General features: G+C 42.4%; 1 protein-coding gene across 4 annotated transcripts; it reads right to left on the bottom strand.

Annotated features, from left to right (window-relative positions):
- Positions 1-570: 570 nt before the first annotated feature.
- On the bottom strand, positions 571-24,263 carry dzank1 (double zinc ribbon and ankyrin repeat domains 1). 4 transcript variants are annotated; one of them, XM_007894442.2, is made up of 21 exons: positions 24,232-24,263; positions 21,460-21,587; positions 20,222-20,375; positions 18,846-18,975; positions 17,629-17,728; positions 16,563-16,687; positions 15,870-15,955; positions 15,077-15,194; positions 14,370-14,483; positions 13,066-13,158; positions 12,409-12,531; positions 11,512-11,676; positions 8,701-8,926; positions 7,981-8,084; positions 6,577-6,651; positions 4,730-4,832; positions 3,853-3,920; positions 3,126-3,206; positions 2,034-2,161; positions 1,458-1,532; positions 571-1,129 (listed from the first exon to the last, which is right to left on the bottom strand). In XM_007894442.2, the coding sequence occupies exons 2-21, from the start codon at positions 21,566-21,568 to the stop codon at positions 964-966; spliced, it is 2,343 nt and encodes a 780-aa protein (XP_007892633.2). In that variant the 5' UTR covers positions 21,569-21,587; positions 24,232-24,263; the 3' UTR covers positions 571-963. The 4 variants fall into 4 exon arrangements, with proteins under 4 accessions (XP_007892633.2, XP_042189391.1, XP_007892631.2 ...); XM_042333457.1 differs by lacking the exon at positions 24,232-24,263 and adding an exon at positions 22,708-22,823; XM_007894440.2 differs by lacking the exon at positions 24,232-24,263 and adding an exon at positions 21,732-22,572.
- Between the last annotated feature and the right edge of the window lie 120 nt (positions 24,264-24,383).

Below are 24,383 nucleotides of genomic sequence, written 5' to 3'. Positions count from 1 at the left end.
ATAGCGCTTTTCAAGTCTTCTAGACGTCTCAAAACGCTTCACAGAATAGACTGTAAAGTGAATTGACTCAATATTTGTGGGCAAAATAATCGAGGCTGCCACTCTAAATCAGTGCTGGAGGTATGCTGCATTGTTGAACATGCTTTTCTTTGGATGAAACATTAAACCAAGGTCTCACCGGCTTGTTCAGGTAGACTTCAAAGAACCCATGGCACTACTCAACGAGAAGGGAGTTTCTCTTGGTGTCCTGGCCAACAAATCACCCATGTAAAAATTGGTCATTTATCGTGTGGGACATTGGCTGCCAAAATACAGGTAATACATTTAGCAGTAAAATCCTGAATTGCTATGAGATGTTCCCCTAGCATAAGGCACAGATGAAAATGCAAGGATTTTTAATTTTTAGTCAGCATTTGAAATGGCTTTTTGAACATCAGAACAGTCCCTTATAGAAATGCGAAACCTCTCCAAGCAATATGTTTACACATTTCCCACCTTTTCCCAAAGTCAATTAAATGTTAAGAATTTTATACAATGAAAAAGTTGATATGAATCTCTTCAACCGTGGAATTCGTTTTTAAATTTTTTTATTTAAAACACATACATAAATTATATTAGAAAATCAAACCAAGGGGAATATATAATCTTCGGTTTGTTAAAGAATCAATTTTCTATTGAAGCAAGAGATTAAGGATCTCATCTGAATGCTCAGAATGTCAGGGTATGAGGTGCTTCTAGTAAAAAGATGGGATCCTATGGGTAACAACTTATGCCACAGATTGTGTGCATCCCAAACAGAACAAGCCCACACAGCATCCTTATTGATATATCAGTTCTCGTTATATGGTCTTGTCAGTCTCACTTTGAAAATGCATTCTCCTAGCACAAATGGTATTAAAAAAAAATCTGCTAGAGGTTACCTCATAAGCCTTCTGATCAATATATTTGAGCCTCAGGAAAGGATTAATACACGTCCAGTCCGACATGCTTCGGCTTGGTAAGTTTGTCCAACATCCCTTGCCCCATTTTTGCAGTAAATAAGGAGACAAGTTGGTCATTACCAGTCTTGACAGCCAAGTCATATGCTGTTAAACCTTTATCGTTTTTCTTCTTTAAACTTGCATTACAGCTGGAAAGCAACAGGAAAAAGTAAAAGTCTGGATTGTGACGTGAAATAGACTAATTTAATACTTTTTATCCCTTTCCAATTTTTCTCTTTTCTCTTGCAGTCAGTGACTTGCTGATATCTCCCCAGGTATCTGTTAATATCTGTTGAAAGACTCACACCCAGGTCCAAAACTGTCTTCATCCAAAATTTGGACACGCAATACTGCATGAGTCACTGCATAGGGATCGGGAGCAGGAATTGCAGCCAATACTACTCTTTCTCTTCCCATCACCCCATAAGCACACTTGTAATGGTCCTGCCACAACCAAACGGAAAGGAAAAAGCTTACCCAAGCAACATGTCCACACATTTCAAACCCTTTGCCCCAAGCTCTGCAGCTTCATGAAGAGCAGTGTTATTCAAGCTACATTTGGAAGAAAGCAGAAGGAAAGAAAAATGATACTGCTTTAAAAATTAGTCTATTGTAATTCTTACAATAACCATGCATTACATTTCTCGTAAATTAGTCCATTGAGCCTATATGGTTAGCTCGTCCATTGGAGCTCAATACTTTCCTGTACTATTTGATATGGTTTCCCTTCAAACCCTCATTTAAATCCAATTTAAAGGCTGTACTCGTCCCCCTTAGAAATGTCACCTGCAAGCACTTTTATCTCAATAGCTTTATGTAGCAAAGAATTCCATGTTGTAATGATCTTAAAAGTGAAACAATTCTAACTTCCCCTTTTAGTAACAATCCTGAGCTTATTCCCCCTTGTTACCAAATACCATAGGTAAATTGAAAAGAAATTAGTAACTCCACTCATCATGAATTGTACAAAGGTATGTGTACATGATCAAAGCCCTTCCATTTCCTTCAGACACAGAGGAAGATAAAAAGTATGACTCAAAATGTTCCACTTACAGCCCTGACTGTTGTTCAATGTCTGCTCCCTTTTGCACCAAAACTGGGATCACTTCATGATGCTGATTCAAAACAGCAACAGTTAAGACTGGTCTGTTTTCATTGTTAGTGCAGTTTGGATCTGCTCCCTGCAGAAGGTCAAAAAATGGAAAGCAAATAGTTTCATAAAATAGTGTGGCAGGTAGGGTAAAATGTATTATCTACCACTGAACACTGGCTTGCTTCATGTCCCCTGCCCTAGTTGTCTCACAATCAGCAGGCAAGGTTTCTGCCATTTCTGCCCAAGCTCCAGGATTGAACTCGTGAGTAATTCACTCCCTCTACCCACATTCATAAGCTCGCCTCAAGACGTACCTCTGACCATATTTTTGGTCATCTTTCACTTCCCCCTCCTTTTTGGCTTTTACCCCCAGCTTAGTTACCCAAGTCAACAGTGTAAGGTGCTTTGAGCTATCCTTCCAATGTCAAAGGCACTATATATATTCTATTGGACTTGGATTTAGTCATAATTCCTAAAAAAAAACAGAATAGTTGAACTTCTTAATATATGGAAATGCTCTTTGTAGCTTAGAGGAAAAAATAACAAGCTACAGGAGTACTGTGTGGACTGGCAGACAAGCCTTGTGAACCCATGTGTTGCAAAGGTTTGGAATTGTGAAAGTGCATTGTACACTCACTCAGGTTGAGTCAAATACAACAAGAAGATTACATTTGTATAGCGCCTTTCATGTCGGGAGGACGTCCCAAGGTGCTGAGAACTAGGTTGAAGATTATTCACAACTGAACATCATATCACCAAATCCGTTTCCCAAACCAAATAACTTTGTCAAAACCCGGTTCATTTTTACACTGAGGGCATTTTCTCCTTCTCTCACACTATAGGTTCAGCCAGTACGACATTTAAATACCCAATTGACAGTCACACCCTCATTAATAGGAACACCTGACCATTACCAGCAAAGCCCTTTCCTTAAAGGGGTCAAACCCAGGATTGGACTTGTAGTCCCATCACAGAGATTGTGACTCAAATTGTAGGGAAACTAAAATCCCATTGAATTGGAAAGAGATTGATCAGAAATAGCAATGACTTACTTCGTCAAGCAACTCCTGTATTACTGAGATTCTCCCATCACCGTTTGATCCTACTTCCGTAAGTAGCTGTCTATCATCAGGCTTCATGGAGAAGAGAAGTGTGCCAGAAGTCAGTTCATAGCAAACAACTGGATTTAATGTGCAGCTTACAAGAAATGATATTCGTAGTGATCTTATGACCAGAGAATGAGGGGGAAATTAAATCAGTGATCCCACTAATTGTGTCTAGTTAATTCTACTCAAAAGTCTGAAAATGTGGATGTCAACTGATCCGTCTTAATTGAGTTTTCCGCCCATAGTCATATAATCTGCTATTACATCATCTAGAGTCACAGATAAAGTATTCCAGTGGGAAAACATTGACAGACAGTAGCAGGTGCAGACACACCAAGCAAATGTAAGGAACTTGGGAAGAGAAAGAAAAATGTGAAACATTTTCCAGCCAAGATTGCTGCTCCCAGGAACACTATCGACAGTATTTAAGTAACTAGTCGGATAGGCATGATGGTAATCTGGAATGACACTCCCTCAGGATTCTCCTTCCCCAGTTGACATACACAGGATTTACACTTACTGTAAATTGAATCAAAATCCACATTCCAAATATATTTGTCCATCTTAGTTCAGACATTCAGAGAGACAAGAGCTGTGCAATGGCGCTAATCACAGACTAAGTTGGGGGTTATGTTAAATGTTGCATTTAAAGCATTACTGTAAAGATATTAACCGGCAGTCTGTCTTCCTTTGTTGCAACTGGTTGTGTCTTCTTTGCTTTTTTCAATTTCTTGTTTGCTTCTGTTTCACAGAAAATGTAATAGAAACATTACATTATTGAGGCTCACAACCCATCACAATGAATCCTATAAGACTACAATTATATTTCTCCACACAGTCCAGTTTTTTTTAAAAAAACACAGAAAGTTTCACTGGTCTAATTTTGTTTAATCAACATCCAACTTGTATGCAACAGTGAGGTCTAAATTGCAGTATTTCCTAACAGAATTCCTGCATAATGAATCCTGTTACAATCCCTGTCAACCTGTCGGAGCTCTGCTCTGGAACTAGATTGTGTTCAGTGGAGTTGCTGTGGTGCAATGTACCTCTAGTGCTGGGAGTCTCCATTTATGCAACTCAGATTGTCTTCATTAAAGAATAATGCAAATTAGACCCACTGTTTATGCAAGTGATTTCACTCTACAATATACATTACTTTTTTGTTGTTTTTTTGATGAGCTGGGTAAATTACATGTACTTAACCCCATCACAGTTCTTAAGAGATCTAAACCAGACAGAGTTCTACATGCGTATTCAACTTATTCTTGTGTGAGCATTCCCTTGTGTGAAAGACCATCTTCAAATGTGTCATGTAGAGATTTATTTTAAAAATATTTTAAAGCACAAAGCAGGGCCTCTACACAACTCCACCTTAATATCAGACATAAGTACCACATTTTCTTCAACTGCTTGTTTCAGGCAGTAATTGTTATTTTACCAAAGATAGCTCAGCATACAGGCACAGCACTCCTGAAGCTAAATATTGCGAGTTCCATGGCCTCCTTTAGGCGCAAAACGCACGGCACTATTCAGCTACAACAAAAACTTACCCAAATCAGTGTGGCTGCCATTCAGACTGTCTCTGCCCTCAGTTATGCTGCTGAGGAAGTTTTTCTCTGAAAGCTTTATTGATTTCCCAGTTAGAAGGTCCTGCTAGAAAACCAACCACAGAGATGCACTATGTATTAGGATTCCACACTCCAACAAGCTTGTCATTTTGCTACAGAACAGGTTGCTTCCCAGCTTACACGACAGCTCTGTCTTCTGCAGAACTATGAATGGTAACTGTGCCCAATACTTTTTTTATTAAACAAGTGCTCTTAAATTTCTTACTGCACTTCCTTTTTAAAGCCTTAAAGTTAAAGTATGTTGTATTGTGGCAGACAGTTCATAATGGTCAATGCACATTAAAGTATGACATTTAAAAAGGGTAAAACTCTGCTAGTAAGAGACATGCAATACAGTACTCATTTTCAGTTTCCCTCATTGACAAAACTTGCATTTTGGGGTTATCCCTTATTGAGAAGGACGTACAACAACAACAACAAAATTACATTTGTGCAGCTCCTTTCATGTAGGGAGAACATCCCAAGGCGCTGGACAGACAAGAGTTACGGACCCGAGCTATGGGTCGTGGTGGGGAGGGTGGAGGGCAGGGGGGGGAAGCAGGGAGATCAAAAGCACAGTCGAAGAGGAGGGTCTTGAGATGGGTCTTGAAGATAGTGAAGGAGAAGGCAAGACGGAGGGACTGCAGGATAAAGTTCCAGAGGGTGGGGGCAGAGTGGCGGAAGGCCTGCCTGCCAATGGTGGGGCAGGCGAGGCGGGGGACGTGAAGCAGGCCAGAGTCCGCTGAGCGGAGGGAGCAAACAGGATGGTAGGGGGCTAGGAGGTCGCAGAGGTAGGGGGGAACAAGACCACAGAGGGCTTTGAAGATGAGGACCAGGATCTTGAACTGTATCCTCTGTGTGATGGGAAGCCAATCGAGTTGGTCAAGGATGGGGGTGATAGGGTTGCGGAGCCTAGTGCGGGAGAGGACACAGGCTGCAGAGTTCTGGATGATCTGCAGCCTGTGGAGGGAGGAGTTGGGGAGGCCGACAAGCAGTGAGTTTGCATAGTCGAGCCTCGATGTAATGTAGGCGTGTACACAAAGCAGATCCATAAAGAAACCAGAGCATTGTCTATGTCTTATGATCAAGCTGGATACCAAATCAGAGCTTGAGACAGAAAACGTCTGTGATGGCTGTTATGAACTTTTCCCTACTCTGGGTCATCAACTCCTATGATCAAAAGGGCTGAGTTTCTTCATGGAACTGTTGTCTGACACGTCTCCATCTCATATTCACAAAGTAGTATTGTAGTGAGAAGACATAAAATACTGGTTCTCTGCCCACTGTTGAAATATACAAAATATCAAAAATAAGGATATAATTTATCAATCTGAGGTAATGATCAAAACCACAGTACAGCCAAACCTGTTCAAGTAACCACCTTTCATTCAGCAACTACCCCATGCAAACAACCATTCTAGAACAGCCAGGACACAGATACAAAACACAGAAAGAACTCTTACTCAGAAGCCATGCTTATACAAATGCTACTTTGGCCCAGTCCCACGAGTGGGTGTTGAAGACAGGTATGACTGTACGTTTTTAAGAGGCTATGAAAGTGGTGGAGGGGAGGCAGCAAGGTAAAAGATTTGGAATAGAGTTCAGTGGACAGAGTCACAGTGAAGACTTGGCCGTGAATTGTGGGTCTTAAAGTGATGAACATTGAATAAACCTGAATCATTCGATCTCACATAAAACTTTAAAGAAGGGTTTAATATAAATAGCCACAGCCAGAAACTAATTAGAGGTTGTGGAATTACATCAACCTGGCAGATAACCAGTAAACAGACCTGATCTCCAGCAAGAATGAAATTCAGACTGAGATTTAGTTCATATCCATCCTCATGGACCATAGCTGAAATCATCTGAAAGCACAGAACAAGGATAAGACAAAATAAAATCAATTAATCGCTTTGAGTGCCAGATTATACTTTGCATTAAATTATCCTCTAAATAACATCCAATAAATGAAACAAGTCGAAAGCAAATCACAAAGCATTCTTTGTTTTCCATCCTTCACAACATGATCCACTTATCTTGTTTTCTTATCCTGCATCCCTATGTGATCAAGCTTCCATTCTTCCCAGTAAATGAGATTGTTTATCTTCAAATTAGTCACAAATTAGGAGAGATTTGTTTTCTTTAAAAATAATCAGGTTAACATATTTCTAGAGTCAAAGATCCAGGACAGTGGATTGAAGCAACCTGGTAAAGAGATAAGCAGCAAGATTCCAACACTACAAACAAATAATTACTAGTACAGCCCCAACAAACAAGGTTTTAAATAAGGCAAAATGGTGTACATTATACAGTGTTCACTTTAATATGAGATATACTCCTTTGTGTTGAATTTACTCAAAGATTGAAATCAGACTAAGAGAGAATTTTCTGATTCTATTAGTCCTGCATATGCTGTAATGGAAATTTCTCATACAATATTTGAAGGCTCAAAGATGTACATAAGTTGCTATCTCCATCGTCCCAGCTTTGTCACCACTTCGAGAGTTGCCAATTTAACAATTTTCAAACTTCAATCACTGGAACTCCCTTGTAATTACCAGCACTTGTACAGTACAAATCATGATCTGCAGGAAACGTACTAGATGTGTCTGAGTGGCACTAATGAGAGAAATGACACTAAAGGCACAACACAATTTATAAATAATAATAATAATCCTTGCATTTGATATAGCGCCTTATCACGCCTTCGAGACATCTCACAGGGCTTCACAAAATATACTGTAAAGTGAACTGACTGTATATTTTGTGGGTGAAATGCGGCAGCCAATTGCGCACAGCAGTGTCACACAAACAATCGTGGATTGAGTGACCAAATTATTATTATTTAGTAAGTAATTAATTGAAGGGATGATTAGCCCCAGAAGAGCGATCCACCAATCAACTAACAACTGGGTTCCTATTTACTGCTGGGTAAACAGGGGCATGTGAAGTAAGGAAACTTATCCAATGTTTTGCCCTGCACAGGAATCAAACCCAGGACCTCTCGCTCAAACCACTCAGCTACAAGACTCCATAAAGAGTATGACAAACCACACTATAGAAGATGAGGCTCTTAAAATCAGACTCCTCCATTGTTCTTCATTGTTGGATTACCTCAGATGTCCATGGTATGTACAGAAAACAAAAGAATTAAGAACATTTTAATTAGTGTTGAAAAAATGGTTCAGGTTTACCTTTCCCATTTGAGGTTCCCCAATAAGAGCCCTGAACTCTGTGTTGTTCTGTGCATAGCTTCGGAGATGTGCACAAATGTGATCCAGCTGTTTTCTCCAAAATCCTGTTATGAAAAGTAAATACCAACTGTCAGAAATTATTCTGGATAGTCCGCACCTTATGAAGGGGAGTCTGATGAGCAGCGAATTAGCAAAATTAATCCTGGATGTGATGAATGCATGGATGAGGGTCGAAGCAGCCTGAGGGGAAAAGTAGTGACGGGGGTGGGAAAATATTTCGGAGGTGAGAGAAATCTGAGTGGGTCAGAACATGTATATGGGGTTTAAGTACAGTTGGGAGTGAAACAGACACCAAGGTTCCACACAGACACCAAGTAGCATAACCTTTATCTTGACATTCAACTACAGAAAGTAAGAGCTCATCCAAGACTTGGTGTCTGACAGGGGATAGGTCAGAACAGCAGTGGTCCTGGAATTAAGGATGGAGATAGAGGTAGAGTGTGGGACATCCGCATGAAATGGGAATGGGAGGAGGGGAACTTATTTTGTAAACAATTCTTTCAATGTAGTAGTGCGGCTAAAGATGATTAAAGTAATACTATTCAGTGCACCTGCAGTTCAAAGTTAAGATCTTTTAAGGTTGCATAAAGTTCAAATTTGGAAAATATACACAATCTAGATAAAACCCAGATTTCCACTCTTGTAAGTAATAAACTGCACCTCTTCCAGGGCTAACTGCTGTCAGAAGGGGGCGCCGATCACTCATTTTCTCTCGCTTTTCACGTTGAGACACAATCTCGATTTCCTTCTTCTCCAACACCTTGCAGGACGGATAAAACAATCCGACAGTCTGAGTACCCTGGTCCACTTTATTAGATTCTGGCCCAAACTTTGACAACGAGATGGCCATTGGCTGCCAGGTTGCAGAAGATCGCACGTCTGTGGTCTGTTTAGAGTCAAATAATAATACATTCATGGGTTAGGGGTCAAGCCGGGGGCTAAGCCTGGGACATAACCATGGTTGAGCTAGGGTCTAGCTGGATGTCGAGCTGAGGGCAGGTGGTAATTTGAGCTGGGGGATCACCTTGAGAGGGAGGCAGATGGCGGCATCCATCTGGTAATGAGCCGGGAATTGTGTGGGGTCAAGTCAGGCGCTGAGCCCGGGGATCGCAGATCAACTGGGGACCAGACGGGGTTGAGCCAGGTGACGGAGCCGGTGATTGAGCCGGGGTCCAGGTGAACTGGGGGTGGTCGAGTCGGGGGCAGGTGGCGAAAGTCAAGCTGGAGATCTAGTAGGTGGCGGGTTGAGCTGGGGTCCGGTTGGGGTGAACTTGTGGTAGATGATGATCGAACCATAGTGGCAGGGGCCGAGCCTGGAGCCTGGTCGGAGTTAAACCAGGGTTAGGCCAAGGAAGCCAAGGTAGATGGGGTCAACCGGGGGCAGTAGAGCCAGGGTCTCGTCATGGATTAATCAGGGCTTGTAGGGTGGAGATGGGAGAGCAGAGGAAGGCAAGTAGCGGGTCTGGTCTGAGCTGGGATGAGATCAACCAGTGGGCGGTGGAGCTGGGGCCCAAGCTGCGGTCCAGATGAACTGGGGATAGTTGGGCCAGGGCAGGTGCTGAGGGTCAAGCTGGAGATCTAGTTGGGGTCAAGCTAAGGCTGATGGTTCAGTGTTAACAATAGACATAATCTTTAATTCTATACAATCTTTTGATGGGGAAACGCTAGATGTACTTGCTGTTGAAGTAGTAATTTGGTTGTGATTTTGTTCCCAGTATTTGGAAACTCCAGATCAATCCTGAGACTAACCTCCATTAAAGTTCTAAGGTTTCAAGATCGACTTCAAGATCCTCACACTCGTGTTCAAACCCATTCACTCCCTGGCACCTCCCTACCTCTCCGACCTCCTCACTCCCCAATCCACCACCTGGCGCCTCTGCTCGAATGCTACCGGTCTCCTGCTAGTCCCTCGCACCCTCCGGCCCACCATCGGAGGTTGTACTTTCAGCCACTACACCCAAAACTCTGGAAACACTCTCCCTCAATCCCTCCACCTTGCTTCCTCACTCCCCTCTTTCAAGTCTCGCCTGAAAATTTCCCTCTTCGACCTTGCTTATAGCACCTCCCTCCTCCCCCTCGGCTCAGAGTCAGGCTCTGCCACTGTTAAGCGCTCTGAGACACTACCCTGAGCGTGGAGGGCACTATATACATGCAAGTTGTTGCTGTTGTTTCAAGCTTTCCTATTGTCAGTCTTTGTGTGACTCAGGAGGAAATAATGAATCTCTGTGAGACCACATAATGATACTACACTTCATCTGCAGCTATTTATCTGCAGGTATTTATCAAATTTGTTTGTCTGCCCAAAAATGGTAATGCTTCTCACGATTGCAAACCAATAACAATCTGCTCCGGGTAAGTATACCATTTCAGTAGACTTACTGCTCCTAAATGCTACTGCTCTAGAGCCGTACTACATGTAGCTCTTATAGCTGTGCTACTGGGAAAAATGCCAAGCAGAATGAGGTATTTCCCTTAAGTATGTCATCATATCCAGGCTGATCATCATGTAAGATCTGCAGTCAACGCAAAGGTGAAATCTTGTGTCATCTATAGCTGTAATAAGATTTGTCTGTTGCAACTCTTCCGTTCAGCTCCACTATTTCAACTTTGGCTAGCTGAGATCTATTCCTTCATTTCCAAGGTTTTTTGTTTAAAAATTGAGAAAAGCTATGGTAAGACCAAGGTTCATAGTGCAAGACACCACCAAGAATTGGAGCAAGAACTAGTCAAACTAAGTGGTTGCAGTAGTTGGTTGCGATCAAGTTTAGGTTTTAAAATTGTATAGATTGTAAGAGGAAGAGAAAACTGATGAAAGCAACAATAACAACTTGCATTTATATAGCAAGGAGTTCTACAGTATTCAAGTACTGGGAAGAAATTATTTTAAGTAAACTGTCCAATGCATTTTGACTTCAAACAATAAAGAAGCAGGAAAGAAAAAGAAACTGGACAATTACATATTTGGAGTTTGGGGAAGAACTCCCAAGGAGGAAATGTCAGATCACAAGGTTAAGTGAAGAAGGTTCTTCAGAGCTCATACTTACAGAGTATCTATAAAGACAGCAAGCATTTTCTTGCTTTCTGCCCAGCAATTTGAGAAGAGCCTTTCCATCTATGGGAGTGGGATTCAAGTCTTGGACAAACAGCCTTTACAGAATAGAGGGAATAAAAAATGTGGATACAGGGGAGGAAATGAAGGAGATGTGAAAAAACAATTTGATATTATGGGAAGTAGTGAGACCAAGAATGTTGATAATGAAAGACTGAGAATGGAGCCATTAAAAGAATGAGAGGTGGCAGCTCTTGGTTGAACCTGCACAAGAAATGAAGACAAATAGTTGAATTTCATTGCTCCAACAAATGGATCATAGAGCAAGGTTTAATGATTCAGCAATTGCCCTGGGAGAGGAGTGCAAGTTATGTACACTGAGGAGATATCCGTGATTTTGAGGCCACTTCAGTGGGACTTACCTCAGCCAGAATAGTAGACTGGCCAGTGCTAAAGAGCATGCTGTTTCGGGGATCCAGCCGTGCTGGAGGTTCCAGATAAGCACCACAGGATCCACAGAAATAAGCGTAGGGGTGGTTCATTCCTCCACATTTTAAGCACTTCAGGCAGCTTGTGGGTGCAAAAGGCTAGAACAGATAATTTGTAATTAAGCTTCTCAATGGAGTCCTGTTGCTGATTTCCTTGGGTAGTCTAAATATCTTGAGGTTACAATTTGGTGAAAATCTAAATGCTTCAATTTCAGTTTAGCCCAATCTTTTATGTTAATTAAGGAAATGAAACATTAGGGATGTTACATTTAAATTCCTGTTTACAATAACTTTTGGACAAAGTTTAAAGAACTGGTTGCTCAAGTTTAAAAATGTAATAGTTTAAAATATTTTAAGATTAACAATTTTGTATTGATCTAAAGTGTTATCAGATCGCACCTCTAACAAGCTCTTTTATAAATCAAAACTAGAATTTGTTTTTTTTCCTCAATAATAAATATCCTTTCAGATTATTTTATTCTGTTGAATGTTTAACACACACAAAGCAATGTGCACAAACAGCCTCTGAAGTGCATGATCAATATTATCTGGAGGATTGCTGACCAGGACACTTCTTTTTGGAAAGAAGCATTTTGGAAAGGAAACATGACCACCTCAACAAACAGACAGGACCTTGGTTTAACATCTCACTCAAACGTCAGCACCTCTAACATTGCAGCATTTCCCGATCACAGAACTGAGCATCAGTCCAAACTATGATCCAATTTGGGGTATGAACTCACAACTGTCAGACACTGAGGCAAGAGAGCTACAAGCTAAGATAGGTGGAGAGAATAATGTCCAAACATTTCTTGTTTGGATTTTGCATACCTTAGCTCCACACCAGTCACAGAAACGAGCATTGGTGTTGTTAACCCGGCCACACTTAGAACAGGCCAGCATCTTCCCCTCTCGACTTGGCAGACGTGGAGAGGAACCTCCGTTGGAAACAAGCTGTTTTTGTTTAAAATAAAAGATAACTACAGTCCAAGTATAGATTCACTGCTATAAATAAAAACAATTTTAAGTTAAAAAAAATTAAACAGTATTACATTTTGAAGCTTCAACTACATATCTTAAATAGCAGGATTACCGTTACTGACACAACCTCAAACCTCTCAGAAATGAAATCCCTTTGATTTGGGGGAGAAAAGGCTGAGTGCATCTGGGCTTAAGAGACATCCTTGCTTGTGAATGGAATTCTTCTCTACCTTGGTACAATATGCTATCGGGGTACTAAATGGTGTGATTTATAAAATGATTATAGAATCCTGCATGCACATGGATATTCTCATAAACCGACTGAAATTCTCCACTCAGCTGCACTGCGATCTGATATCACAGTTGGAAATGAGATTGTTTTTTGGCGTTCTGTCATGAGATAAATTCTAGGTTTAGAAATCCTTTGATGAATTCCAGCCAAGGATTCTCTCAAATTGATTTCAGATAGAGGCTAATAAACAGAGCTATCCAAAACTCGTAACTTACATTGGGTGGACTTGATAAGCGTGTCTCACAGGTGACACAGAGATGGACATTAGCTGGATTTCCTGTCCCACACGATCCACAAATAATCTTGTCCTGTTAAAAATGTATATATTGCATAATATATTGCATAACACTCAATTATTCATCCATTCATTTTTATGTAAGACACTATTAGTTTACAGTGTTAACAGTGACATGGCGTGTCACTGCCATACAGTTATTCTATAATACCCACAAACAAACGTGCAACTTGTACAATGGATTGTATGGGGCATTTCAATAGTAGTTGGGATCTGTTATGCACTATATATAAACTATTTGTGAAAGTGTGTGTTATACAAAGAGGAAATGAATGGTGCCCTTAGTTAGGTAATCAATAGCTACAGATTTTTATTGGTTGTTAACTACATAATAAAGAACATTTGTAATTTCCCTTGTGCATAAACACATGGTATAACACACCCTCCATTGTAAGTCAGTCACTAAGTCAGTCTGGAACCTTGTAATCGTGTTTGACCCTCAACTATCCTTTCTACCCCACATCTGTGCCATGATCCACTCTGTCTTCCCCCACCTCCGCAACATCGCCCAGCTCCACCAGTCTCACACCGCAGGTCGCCAAAATCCTCATACATGCTTTCATTACATCAAGGTTTGACTATGCAAACTCCTTGCTTGTCGGCCTCCTCAATTCCTCCCTCCATAGGTTGCAGATCAACCAGTCCCTCCGCCTCACCCCCTTCAAGACCCATCTCAAGACTCTCTTCGACCGTGCTTTCGATCACCCTACTTCCTTCCCTGTCCTCCACTGTCTCTGATCCTGACCCCCAGCTCGGGTCCGAAACTCTGACTGCCAGGCGCCTTTGGACATCCTCCTGACGTGAAAGGCGCTATCCAACTGGAATTTTGTTGCTGTCGTTGTTGTTGTTATCAGATTCACTAGAACACAGCAAATGTTATAATGAGGGATGCTTTACAGTGAAAGCCATAAGCTTTCACACCAACTTTATCTTTGAAAGCAGGCACGCCAAAAAGATTTCTATCAGATCGGGTTATATGAACCAACTATGAAACTATCCTCTCAAAACTACAAAATGTCTGAGTGTTAGGTGCTGAGTAGCACTGCTGACATGCTTTATCTCAAATGTTGAATTTTGAATGAATTTTTACACCTGGCAAAAGTTTTAGCAAACACAATAAAACAGAGTGTTTTTAAACGAAATGGATATTTGCAGATGTGTTCAAAATGAGTTTGACATGTCTGCCTGTATTTCTGTCCAGTGAATAGTACATGATGTTATTACCTTGAGACGTATGCTAGCCTGAGGCTGCAGCTGGGGTGCTATAGAGGCTTCGCACACAATGCATGTAGGAGTGTTCAGTGGGACCATTGACTTGCATTCCATGCAGAGCCCCATCTGCAGCAGAATGGGAGATTGTATCAGTGACTTGATAAATAGGAATCTGTTCCCTCACGTGTCTCCCATCCTATTCACCCACAAAATATAAAGTTACTCTACTTTACAAAACATCCTGTGAAGCACTTTAAAACATACTCCCAACAGGAAAGGCACTATATCAAATGTAAGGATTATTGTATTTGTTATTCCCCACTACACAGTTGTGAGTACCGATCAAAGAGAACTTACATTCTTATCGCATTTCTTTATCACTTTGAAGAGTCACAAAATGTTTTACAGTAATTATGGTCAAGTGTAGGACTTTGACATGGTAGGCAAATGTGAAAAAATAAACCATGAAACAAAAAGATTTGGAGTTGAATGGAAATGATGAGCCTGCACACAACACCAGCAATCAAACATAGGCCATTCTGATTGTTTCTTTATTGGCAATGGTGCTGCAATAGGTATAGCTTATGTTCCAGCACAGCTGCAAACACACCTGAGCAGGAGCAGGAGCTACCAGCATAGCCTTACACAACTGTGGTCTGTCTTGAGTATCAGTTGTTACATTACCAAAGCTAAAGTTTTTATTTTTTTCTGGTACCAACCTGACCTCCTTCAGGAGGTGGAAGCCTCGAACCCGGCACTGGAGGAACAGGAGAACCACATTCCTGGCAAAAACGTGCAAAAGGATCCGATGGACGGGAAGCAAGGCAATACGCACATCTAAAGGGAAGAAGATTCAATTGGAAAAGGCTTGCTTAAGAAAAAATAGTGCATTCCCTCCCCACCTCCCCCTTTTCCAAAGAAAGACAGAATATTCAACAGAGTACAGAGGCTGGTCAACTATCTCTCCAGTCAAAACTCCCTGTTCCTTTTGCAAAGTACTATGAAGTTTTTAACATCCACCTTAAGAAGAGGCAGGCATGAACTTTAGTTTATTATCTCATCAGAGGACAGTACCTGTGACTCCGCCATGTTTCTGCCCTGGAATATTGTGTTAATCCTTGTGTCCTTTTGTGTCCACATTGAGTTTGTTTCTTTTTAAAGAACAAGGTAATTTACTGGTAGAGAAATAGAAACTGTTGATGTCACCATTGCTGTAACCCAATGGCCATGCAACATAGCATTTGTTTGGGTATCACACTTCAATCTCTCAAATCCCAGCCCTAAAACCTGCCTGTAGGAAGCACATACAAAAAACAAGACTGAGGGAAAATAAGCAGAGACGTACAGCATGAAGAGATAGCATTTGGTCATGTTGCAAGGAGCTTGATGTTTAGCATTTTATAGCAGATCTGCAAAGCCATCTAGAGATGTTCAAGCTATTGCAAAATATACTTTAAATAAAAGCAGATTTATGTTAGCAAGATGCCTGCAGTCTGTAAAATAGTAACATACTTCAGAAAGTCACTCGCCCTCAGAATTCTCATGGTTTGAGTGCTGCTCAGGCTCTTGTAAGGACTGACATCAATGGAGGCAGGAAACTAGGTAGTACAGAGAAGGCAAACATAGGTATTATTCTCCATGTAATTGAAAGTGCTGAATGCAATCATTAGAAATATTATGAGTCATTCTTAACTTTTGGATTTCTTTTTCTTAACCTCTTATAAAAATGTCACACATAAGAAAGAAGGAAAGAACTTGTATTTTTTATAGTGCTCGAGCACATTAAAATGTTTTCAAGTTTAGTGTCTGAGTTTATAACAAAATGTGATAACTAATTTGGACACAGCAATAAACCATGAGATGAATGGCCAATTTATCTGGAAGATTGTTAGCTAGAACACCTTGGAAAACTAACTCCCTAGTCTTTTGAATACTGTCATGGAATCATTAATGTCCATTTGAGAAACAGGCAGATAGTTTAATGTCTCAACTCAAAGACAACACCTCCAACAATTCAGCGCTTCCCCCAATAATGCGTTCTAGTGTCAGACTACCTTCTAAACTCATCCCGATGTGGGGCTTTAACTCACAACCTTCAGATCTAGGGATGAGAACACTACCAAATGAGACAAGATGAAATAAGATCTCAGTATTTAACAATAAGATGATATTGCTAATTCTAAGCATCATTCAGTTAGTACATACCTGTGACTTGTGGGATTGATGTCCTGAAGACTGCTCATGTCCAAGGGCTGGGGTTCCCAAACGGCTGTTCAAGAAACGTGGGCCTTTAAACGACTTGTGATGACTGCTACCCTCTCTCTTCGACTCTGGTAAAACATGTACATTGAAAATGCATCATCTCTGCCTATCTATGTCCAGTTCAGTCTCCTTTTGAAATTCTGAACAATATATATTTACCAACTATTAGCCTGCTTTTCTTAATAAAACTCCCATTTCCATTATTCTGCAATGGTTACAAATTTGACTTAACTTACAATTTTTTTGTTTTGAGGTGTTAATCTGGTAATACAATGACAAAATAGTGATCTATCAATAGTTTGGAAAGTTTTTTTTAAGTATGTTCCAATAGTTCACTCACTTGTAGTAAAATGTGTTCAATAAGTCCATTGGATAATAGTAATAATCCTTGCATTTGATATAGCGCCTTATCACGTCACGTTGCAATGTCTCAAAAGTGAGACATGATATGATATACTGTAAAGTGAATTGACTGTATTTTGTGGACGAAACATTACTACTAACTAACACTACTACAGAACACATAACCTGTACCAGTAATGTTAACAAACAGGAAACAACAATATTTCCTCGTGTATTTGTAGGTGAATGCGGTAGGCAATTTACACACAATGTCCCAAACCAAATTTTGTTTGAAGGATTATGGCCAGGACACCGTCAAAAACTCGCTTCTTTTATCAAATAGTGCCGGGAGATCTTTAACATCTACTTGAACGGGACCTTGGTTTAACGTCTCATCCAAAGAACTGAACCTCTGACAACACAGCGTTCCTCAGCGCTGTATTTGGAGTGTCAGCCTGTGAGCTCAATGTGCTGATGTTATGTTATGATCCAGAGATGAGAACGCTACCAACTAAACAGACTGATACCTCTAATGAAGATTAAAATTCCTGTATGAATAGAAGTCACTACAGGAGGACATACAAATCCTGCTTCAAAAGAATCAAGGCAGATTAGAGCATCTAAAGAGTAACTGTAGGAGGAAAAACAAGTGCCTTACTCAATATACCTTGACGTTTTTGTGTTGCCTCCTCCCATGCTGACTTGGTTTCCTGGCTTGAATTTGTATTGATTACAGCTGTGGTTTGGGCCAAGCCCTCTTGAATTTCCTAAAGACAGTGATAGAACTAATTAAAAGATAGAGTTGGTGCTCACACAGGAAAGTTGCGGCTACATTTGTCTTCAACTTGTCCAAAAAATAATACCCATTCATTACACTGCATAGATTGAATTTCAATCCTTTAAAAGTGAATAGTTAGCATTTCTCAAACTTAATGAAATGAATGACCTGCATCAAAAGCAAAAATTCCCTCCCACTTCATTCCTTTTCTACCATCCCTTCCTGAATGCTGTGCCTCATACTACAGAATGATTTCATGACTTCTAGCAGTATATTGTTCCTTTGTTTCTGTTGCACTTTACATGTCAGTCCAAGGACTGAGATGCTTGGAGAATCATTAACCCTAATTATGAATAATGTTTTAAAAAACTAAATGTATTCATTGAAGATGCAGGATATTGATGCTAGGAAATTAGATTAAAATTAGATTTTATGCCTCCTCCCTATAAATGGAAATTCCTCTGTATTGGAATGGAATGGGCACTCTATCCCTGGAGGAATTTAATCCCTGCTTACTTAAATTTGGAGAGTATTAGGCGTTGTTTGGCAAGACCCAAGGCTTGGGGAACCCAAAGTGTGTGTTGGGGAACTGCTGGAGTTTAACCAGTTAAAACCACATAGCTTGCCATTGAAAACATCTCTGGCAAGCTTTTCGCTACTTGTCCAGCTAGGTATACCCTACCCATTATGGCTTTGGCTTGCAGGGTTAACAGAAGCTGAGTGTGAAGAATCTTTGCCCCTGATGGGAGAGTTTCAGTGCTCAGGGGCTTGATGGTTGAATATTCAGCCACTGAAGGGAGTGGAGAGGAGCAATAAGCCCAGAGTTGAAAGAGCAGTGGGCACCAGCTGTAGTTTACAACTGGCGACAATTGCATTGAAAGTAAACGATTTTACACAGTTTGAAAGTCTCAGTATTTTTGCAATGATCTCTGCCTCAGTCTTAAACATTATAATGGGGCTCAGACAAATAACGAGAGAATGTTAGAGGAGACATTGCAACGTTAGCTGCCACAGTGAATCCATTAATTTCTATGAACTCGAGCAACAAAATCAAAGTCTCAATCCAGCAATATCGAAATCCAAAGTACACTATTGCACAGCCTTACCTGCCCAGAGAGTTTTTGGACGCAATCTTTGAGGAAATTCTCACCATCATCCTCCAACGTCTCCACTGCGTTTGACGATACATACTCCACAAGGAACACCTTGGTGACTATGCCGCTCTCTCTGCCATCCCTGTCGGTCAGTAGAAAAACAAAATACTTTGCGTTAGTAAGAAATCCATCAGTTCGTAAATAAGAACAACAAATTACATTTGTACGTGCCTTTCACGTCAGGAGGCAGTCCCAAGGTCCTCCCAACATAAAAGACACTATATGAATGACATGAAAACAAGGAATCATAAGGGACCAATTCATAGAACGTTTGCAACAACAGAAGAAGTGCATTCAGCCCATTGTGTCTGAACATTCAGGTGCACGATATCTTGATTAACAGCTCAGTTAGATCGCAACTACACTCAGCTAACAGTATATCCAACGGCACATTTTGACTTTCTGTCAGCACACAAAGACTAGCAGTTTTACAAACATTTAAGAAATACAACAACAACTTCCATTTATATCGTGCCCTTCACGCGGGATAGCATCCCGGAGTGCTTGACAGTGGTGGAGTCTGACCCCGAGCCAGGGGGAGAGGGAGTGGGGGGGAGGTGACCGGAAGCACGATCAAATACGAACGTCTTTAGGCAGGATTTGAAAGTGGGAAGGCAGGGGGCAAGACGGAGGGATTGAGGGACAGAGTTCCAGAGTTTCGGGGCCTAGTGGCTGAAGACACAGCCACCAATGGTGGAGCGGAGGGGGAGGGATGAACAGGAGGCCGGAGCCAGCCAAGCGGTGATGGAGTGGGGAGTAAGCAAATTAGATAGGTAAGGAGATACAAGGACATAAAAGGATCTGAGAATGAGTGAGAGGATCTTGAAATTGATCTGGTCAGTAATTGGGAGTCAGTGGAGCCTGGCAATGATGGGGGTACAGAGTTTTGTGCAGATGAGTATCCAGGAGTTTCGAATTAATTGGATTTTGTGTAAGGTTGAGCTGGGGAGACCAGCGAGGAGGGCATTGGAATAGTCCAGCCAGGAAGTGACGAAGGCATGGATGAGGGTTTTGGGTACTTTGGTTGTGAGGTACAGACGGAGGTAGGCAATGTGACAGAGGTGGAAAAAAGCAGTCCTGGTCAGGGAATGAATGTGGGGTAGAAAGGAAAGCTTGGGTCATAGAAGACATAGAAGAATGGGAAATAATAAATGCTGATGATATTAATTCAAGATAATTTCATGTTTTTTCACATTTAGAAGACGTGAAAAGCTCTATATCAAATGCAAGGATTATTGTTTTTATTATTATGTTCTATTACTATTAACTCTAGATGTAAACTGAATTTATTTTAAATGGAAAGGATTATTTTTTAGCTAAAGCCTTACCCAGTGATAGCCAAAGCTTTGACTGTTATTTTCCCATCGTGCAGTGTGAAAGGTGCTCTGTACTTTAAGGTAGAGTTCTCCCCATAGCCGGATTTCTTCAACTGTTGAGGTTTGTTGCCATCCAAAGTGTAGTATATATCGACATCTGAGGTATCTGACAAACAAAAATAATCTGAGAAAGAAGGGGCAAGTACAAAAGGTATGGGGGTGGGGGACAACAGTACAGGGGCTCATCCCCCAATATTACGACTTGCCATCCTGTAGATAAAGAACAAGCCTAACAGTGTAACTGCATCTTGTAAATAAAGGACACCTGTGTGGAATGTGCAGAGTCATCTTTCGCCACAAAGGGGCGATGTATGTCTACGTATATTAATCACAATCCCTACATTTGATATAGTTCCTTATTACATTGTCAAGATATCTCAAAGCGCTTCACAGAACATACTGTAAAGTGGAGTGAGATTGTCAGTGTTGTCTTGTGTTGCGCTTTGAAAAATGAATTGTTAACTTGCATATACCATATATGGTATATTTTCAATAAATTATATTGAATAAGTTATATTTTTTTTATACCTGACAAAGAAATGGCAAAAAGGCTCAGCGGGGAATGCATTTTTCTTTTTGTCTGGGTTAAATTTCTTCAACAGCCCTAGCCTCCAATATACTTCCACATCTGAGCATTAGCTGGTACCACCACTTAGTGAAGTTGTTCTATTTATATTGTTGTTTTGTCAAATAGACAGTGAAAAATAATCAGATATGGCAAAACAATGCTATATGGTTACAATTTTACTAAATTTATGACATTTATCATAGATGGAAGCAAAATCACTCAATGATTCAGTTCATTCTCCTAAATAGACAAGATACTTAAATTTAGTTCTCCAAGCACGTCAGTGATGCCAATAATAATAATAATCCTTGCATTTGGTCTAACTCCTTATCATGTCAGAAGGACGTCTCAAAGTGCTTCACACAATTTACTGTGAAATGCCGCCGACTGTCTATCGGTGGCAAATGTGGCAGCACAATTGTGCACAACAATGTCCCACAAACATTGAGTGGGCAATTTTATTTGGGGGATTTTTGGCCAGGACATCGGGAGAAATTCCCTTCTCTTTTCAAACAATGAGATCTTTAATATCCACCTGAACAGGCAGTTGAGACCTCGGTTTAACATCTCGGCTGAGTCTTACCCGAGAGTTCCAAAAACAGCAACAGAGTTGGTTTCTTACCTGATTTGATTTCTATAGGAGTGTTTGTGTCAATTTCATGTTTGGATTTGCCAGGGAGGGGGGTTCGCAATGGGATTATCCGTGGTACTGCTATGGATCCAGCTGTCATTTCTTCAGAGAGGAGTCACCTGCAGTGAAAGACCCTGTTTACCAGGAGCTCAACATGAGTTAGAGACGATGGACTGACCATGGTCAGGCTCCAATCTTGTGAAATATATTAGAGACAAAGAAAAGTCTAGGAAATATGCTTTCTATTCAAACAACACCCTTACTTATATTTGAAAATTACATCTTTATACAAATATTGCCTGGATAGGCCTCGTCTAGATAGCCTCCCAGGCCGGTGCCGAGCATTTACATTCAGTTGAAGTAAATGGAGCTCTTCTTGTTTGGAGGTGGCCTCGGTGATGTCATTGGAATCGCTTAGGTCAGGAGCAGGTACCAGTGATGCCCAAACATCAAGGATGTTTTACCTACACTGCAGCCCATACCCACTGCTTTTTTCCTCTACCCTGGCCTCTCCCCGCTTTCAGACACCACAGCCCACTCTTCTGGAAACCATCTTCCAACACTACATTATCTGTCTTCCACTCCGTGTTCAAAAAACTCTTAACAGACCCAACTCTTCGAATAAGCCTCCAGTTATCTCTAAATTTCACTTCTTGTTCGGGGTCCACTTCTGTCTGAGCTTAAACGCTTTGAGACACTCAGGTATCCTTTAAACTGAAAAGAATTAAACAAATGCCAGTTGTTAAAAACACGAATTACTTCTAAGGACGTCCTGGTGGGGGAGAAAAAACAGTGTGTGTTCCCTACTTGCCCCTTTAATAATAATACCACTTGCATTTGTCACTACGCCCGATCAAGTCAGCCAGACCCCTCAAAGCGCTTCCCCGGATTTACCGTCAATCGTAGTGACTGTATTTTGCGCGCAAACGCAGCGGCCAATTTTGCAACAGCCAGCGGTCGGGCGACCGATTGTCGTCAGGATTGTCAGCTAAGACGGCGGGAGAGGAAACTCCCTTGGCGTTTCGAACAGCGCCAGGGGGTCCTTAAGGACCACCTGAACAGGCAGAGGGGACCTCAGTTGAGGGTCTCCTACAAAAGGGCACCCCCAGCCCTGGGGATATGTGTGTGTGGGGGGGGGGGGGCGTGAACCCAGAACCTTCTGGCTCACAGTGGGTGGGGGGGGGGGAGGGGGGAGGGGGCAAGAGCTATGAACCGGACTAAATATCGTATACAAATTACCGCCCGGTCCGTGTGCAGCCGCCGGTGCTGGTGCTCGGGGCCTGGGCCCTGGTTTGCAGCCTCAGCCTCGCGCCGCTCCCTGGCAACCGGCCGCGCCGATCACCACCAGCCTAGCAACGGGCGGGCGCCTGGCAACGGCGCGTGCGCGGTGAGGCCGGAGCCCGGGGCGGGCTTTGCGTTTCGGGAAACGACGGCTTTTTTTTTCCCGTTTCTGACCCTTTTTTACTCGTGTGGTTTTTTTTTTGAATTTGAGTTTGAATTTGAAACCCGAAAAACCGTCATCTTCTTCGGAAGACCATTTTTTTTCTTCTTCCCTTATGAACAGTGCACCAGCACTCTCCGGCCTGTCCCAGGCCTCCCGCCCGCCCGCCCGGCGGCCGAGCTCTGAGCCTCTCTCCCCCCCCCCCACCCCCCACCCCTTTGGACCTCCATCCCGCAGTCCCTTCGCCTCGCCCCCCCCCCCTCTCCTGCCTCCCTGAAGGCACCACTCCTTCTTGACCGCGCCTTCAGCCGCCCTCCTGTCCCCTCCACCCTCCCACATCCTAACCCTCCCCACCCACCCCCCCACGATTGGGTCCTGATCCCCGACCGCTCAGCGCCTCGGGTCGCCCTCCCGACATGAAAGGCGCTTTACAATTGCAATTTTGTTGTTGTTGTTGCTACTCGTGGGAGGCAACACGTCATATTGGGCTACTTTTGGGCTAGTATTTGGTGGACTTTATATATCTACATAAAGGCCCAGTTGTAATGTGACTGAGAACAACTACAACAAAATCACACTTGTATAGCGCCTTTCCCGTTGGGAGGACGTCCCAAGGCGCTGGACAGTCAGTGTTTCGGACCCGAGCTGGGGTCGGGGAGGGTGGAGTGCAGGGGGGGAAGGAGGGTGATTGAAAGCACAGTCGAAGAGGAGGGTCTTGAGATGGGTCTTGAAGGAGGCAAGAGAGGGAGGCGAGGCAGAGGGAATGCAGGATGGAGGGACTGCGGGATGGAGTTCTAGAAGATGGGGGCAGAAGGCCCACCCACCAATAGTGGGGCGAGCAAGGCGGGGGATGTGAAGCAGGCCGGAACCTGCTGAGCGGAGTGAGCGGGTAGGTTGGTAGGGGGTTAGGAGGTCGCAGAGGTAGGGGCGAGCGAGGCTATAAAAGGCTTTAAAGGTGAGGACCAGGATCTTGACCTGTATTCTCTGGGGGATGGGAAGCCAGTGCAGTCGGGCGAGGATGGGGGTGATAGCGTCACAGAGCCTAGTATGGGAGAGGACATGGGCCGCAGAGTTGCGGATGATGGAGGAAGGAGTTGGGGAGGCTGACAAGCAGTGAGTTTGCATCGTCAAGTCTGGGTGTTCCGAATGCGTGTATGAAGGTTTTGGCGACCTGCGATGCGAGACAGTGGCGGAGCCGGGCGATGTTGGGGGAAGGCAGAGCAGGTCATGGCACGGATGTGGGGTAGAAAGGATAGTTGAGGGTCAAGATGCTAAGGTTCCGGACTGGTTTAGCAAGGTGGAGCGTGCATCCTTGGCTGCACCTGAAGTGTGGAAGCGCTGACAGGGGCCAATCAGGAGGGCCTCGGTCTTGCAGACGTTCAAACTGAAGAAAGTTAACTCTCCTCCAAATGTAAGACCTTAGTTAAAAAAAAATGACTATAAGCAAACTCAACCATTAGCATCAATGCAGCAA

This window comes from Callorhinchus milii, unplaced genomic scaffold (assembly GCF_018977255.1).
Source record: "Callorhinchus milii isolate IMCB2004 unplaced genomic scaffold, IMCB_Cmil_1.0 Scaffold3, whole genome shotgun sequence".
In the NCBI taxonomy this organism is placed as follows: domain Eukaryota; kingdom Metazoa; phylum Chordata; class Chondrichthyes; order Chimaeriformes; family Callorhinchidae; genus Callorhinchus; species Callorhinchus milii.
The sequence above is the reverse complement of the archived record's forward strand: the minus strand, read 5'-3'. Positions and strand labels throughout refer to the sequence as shown.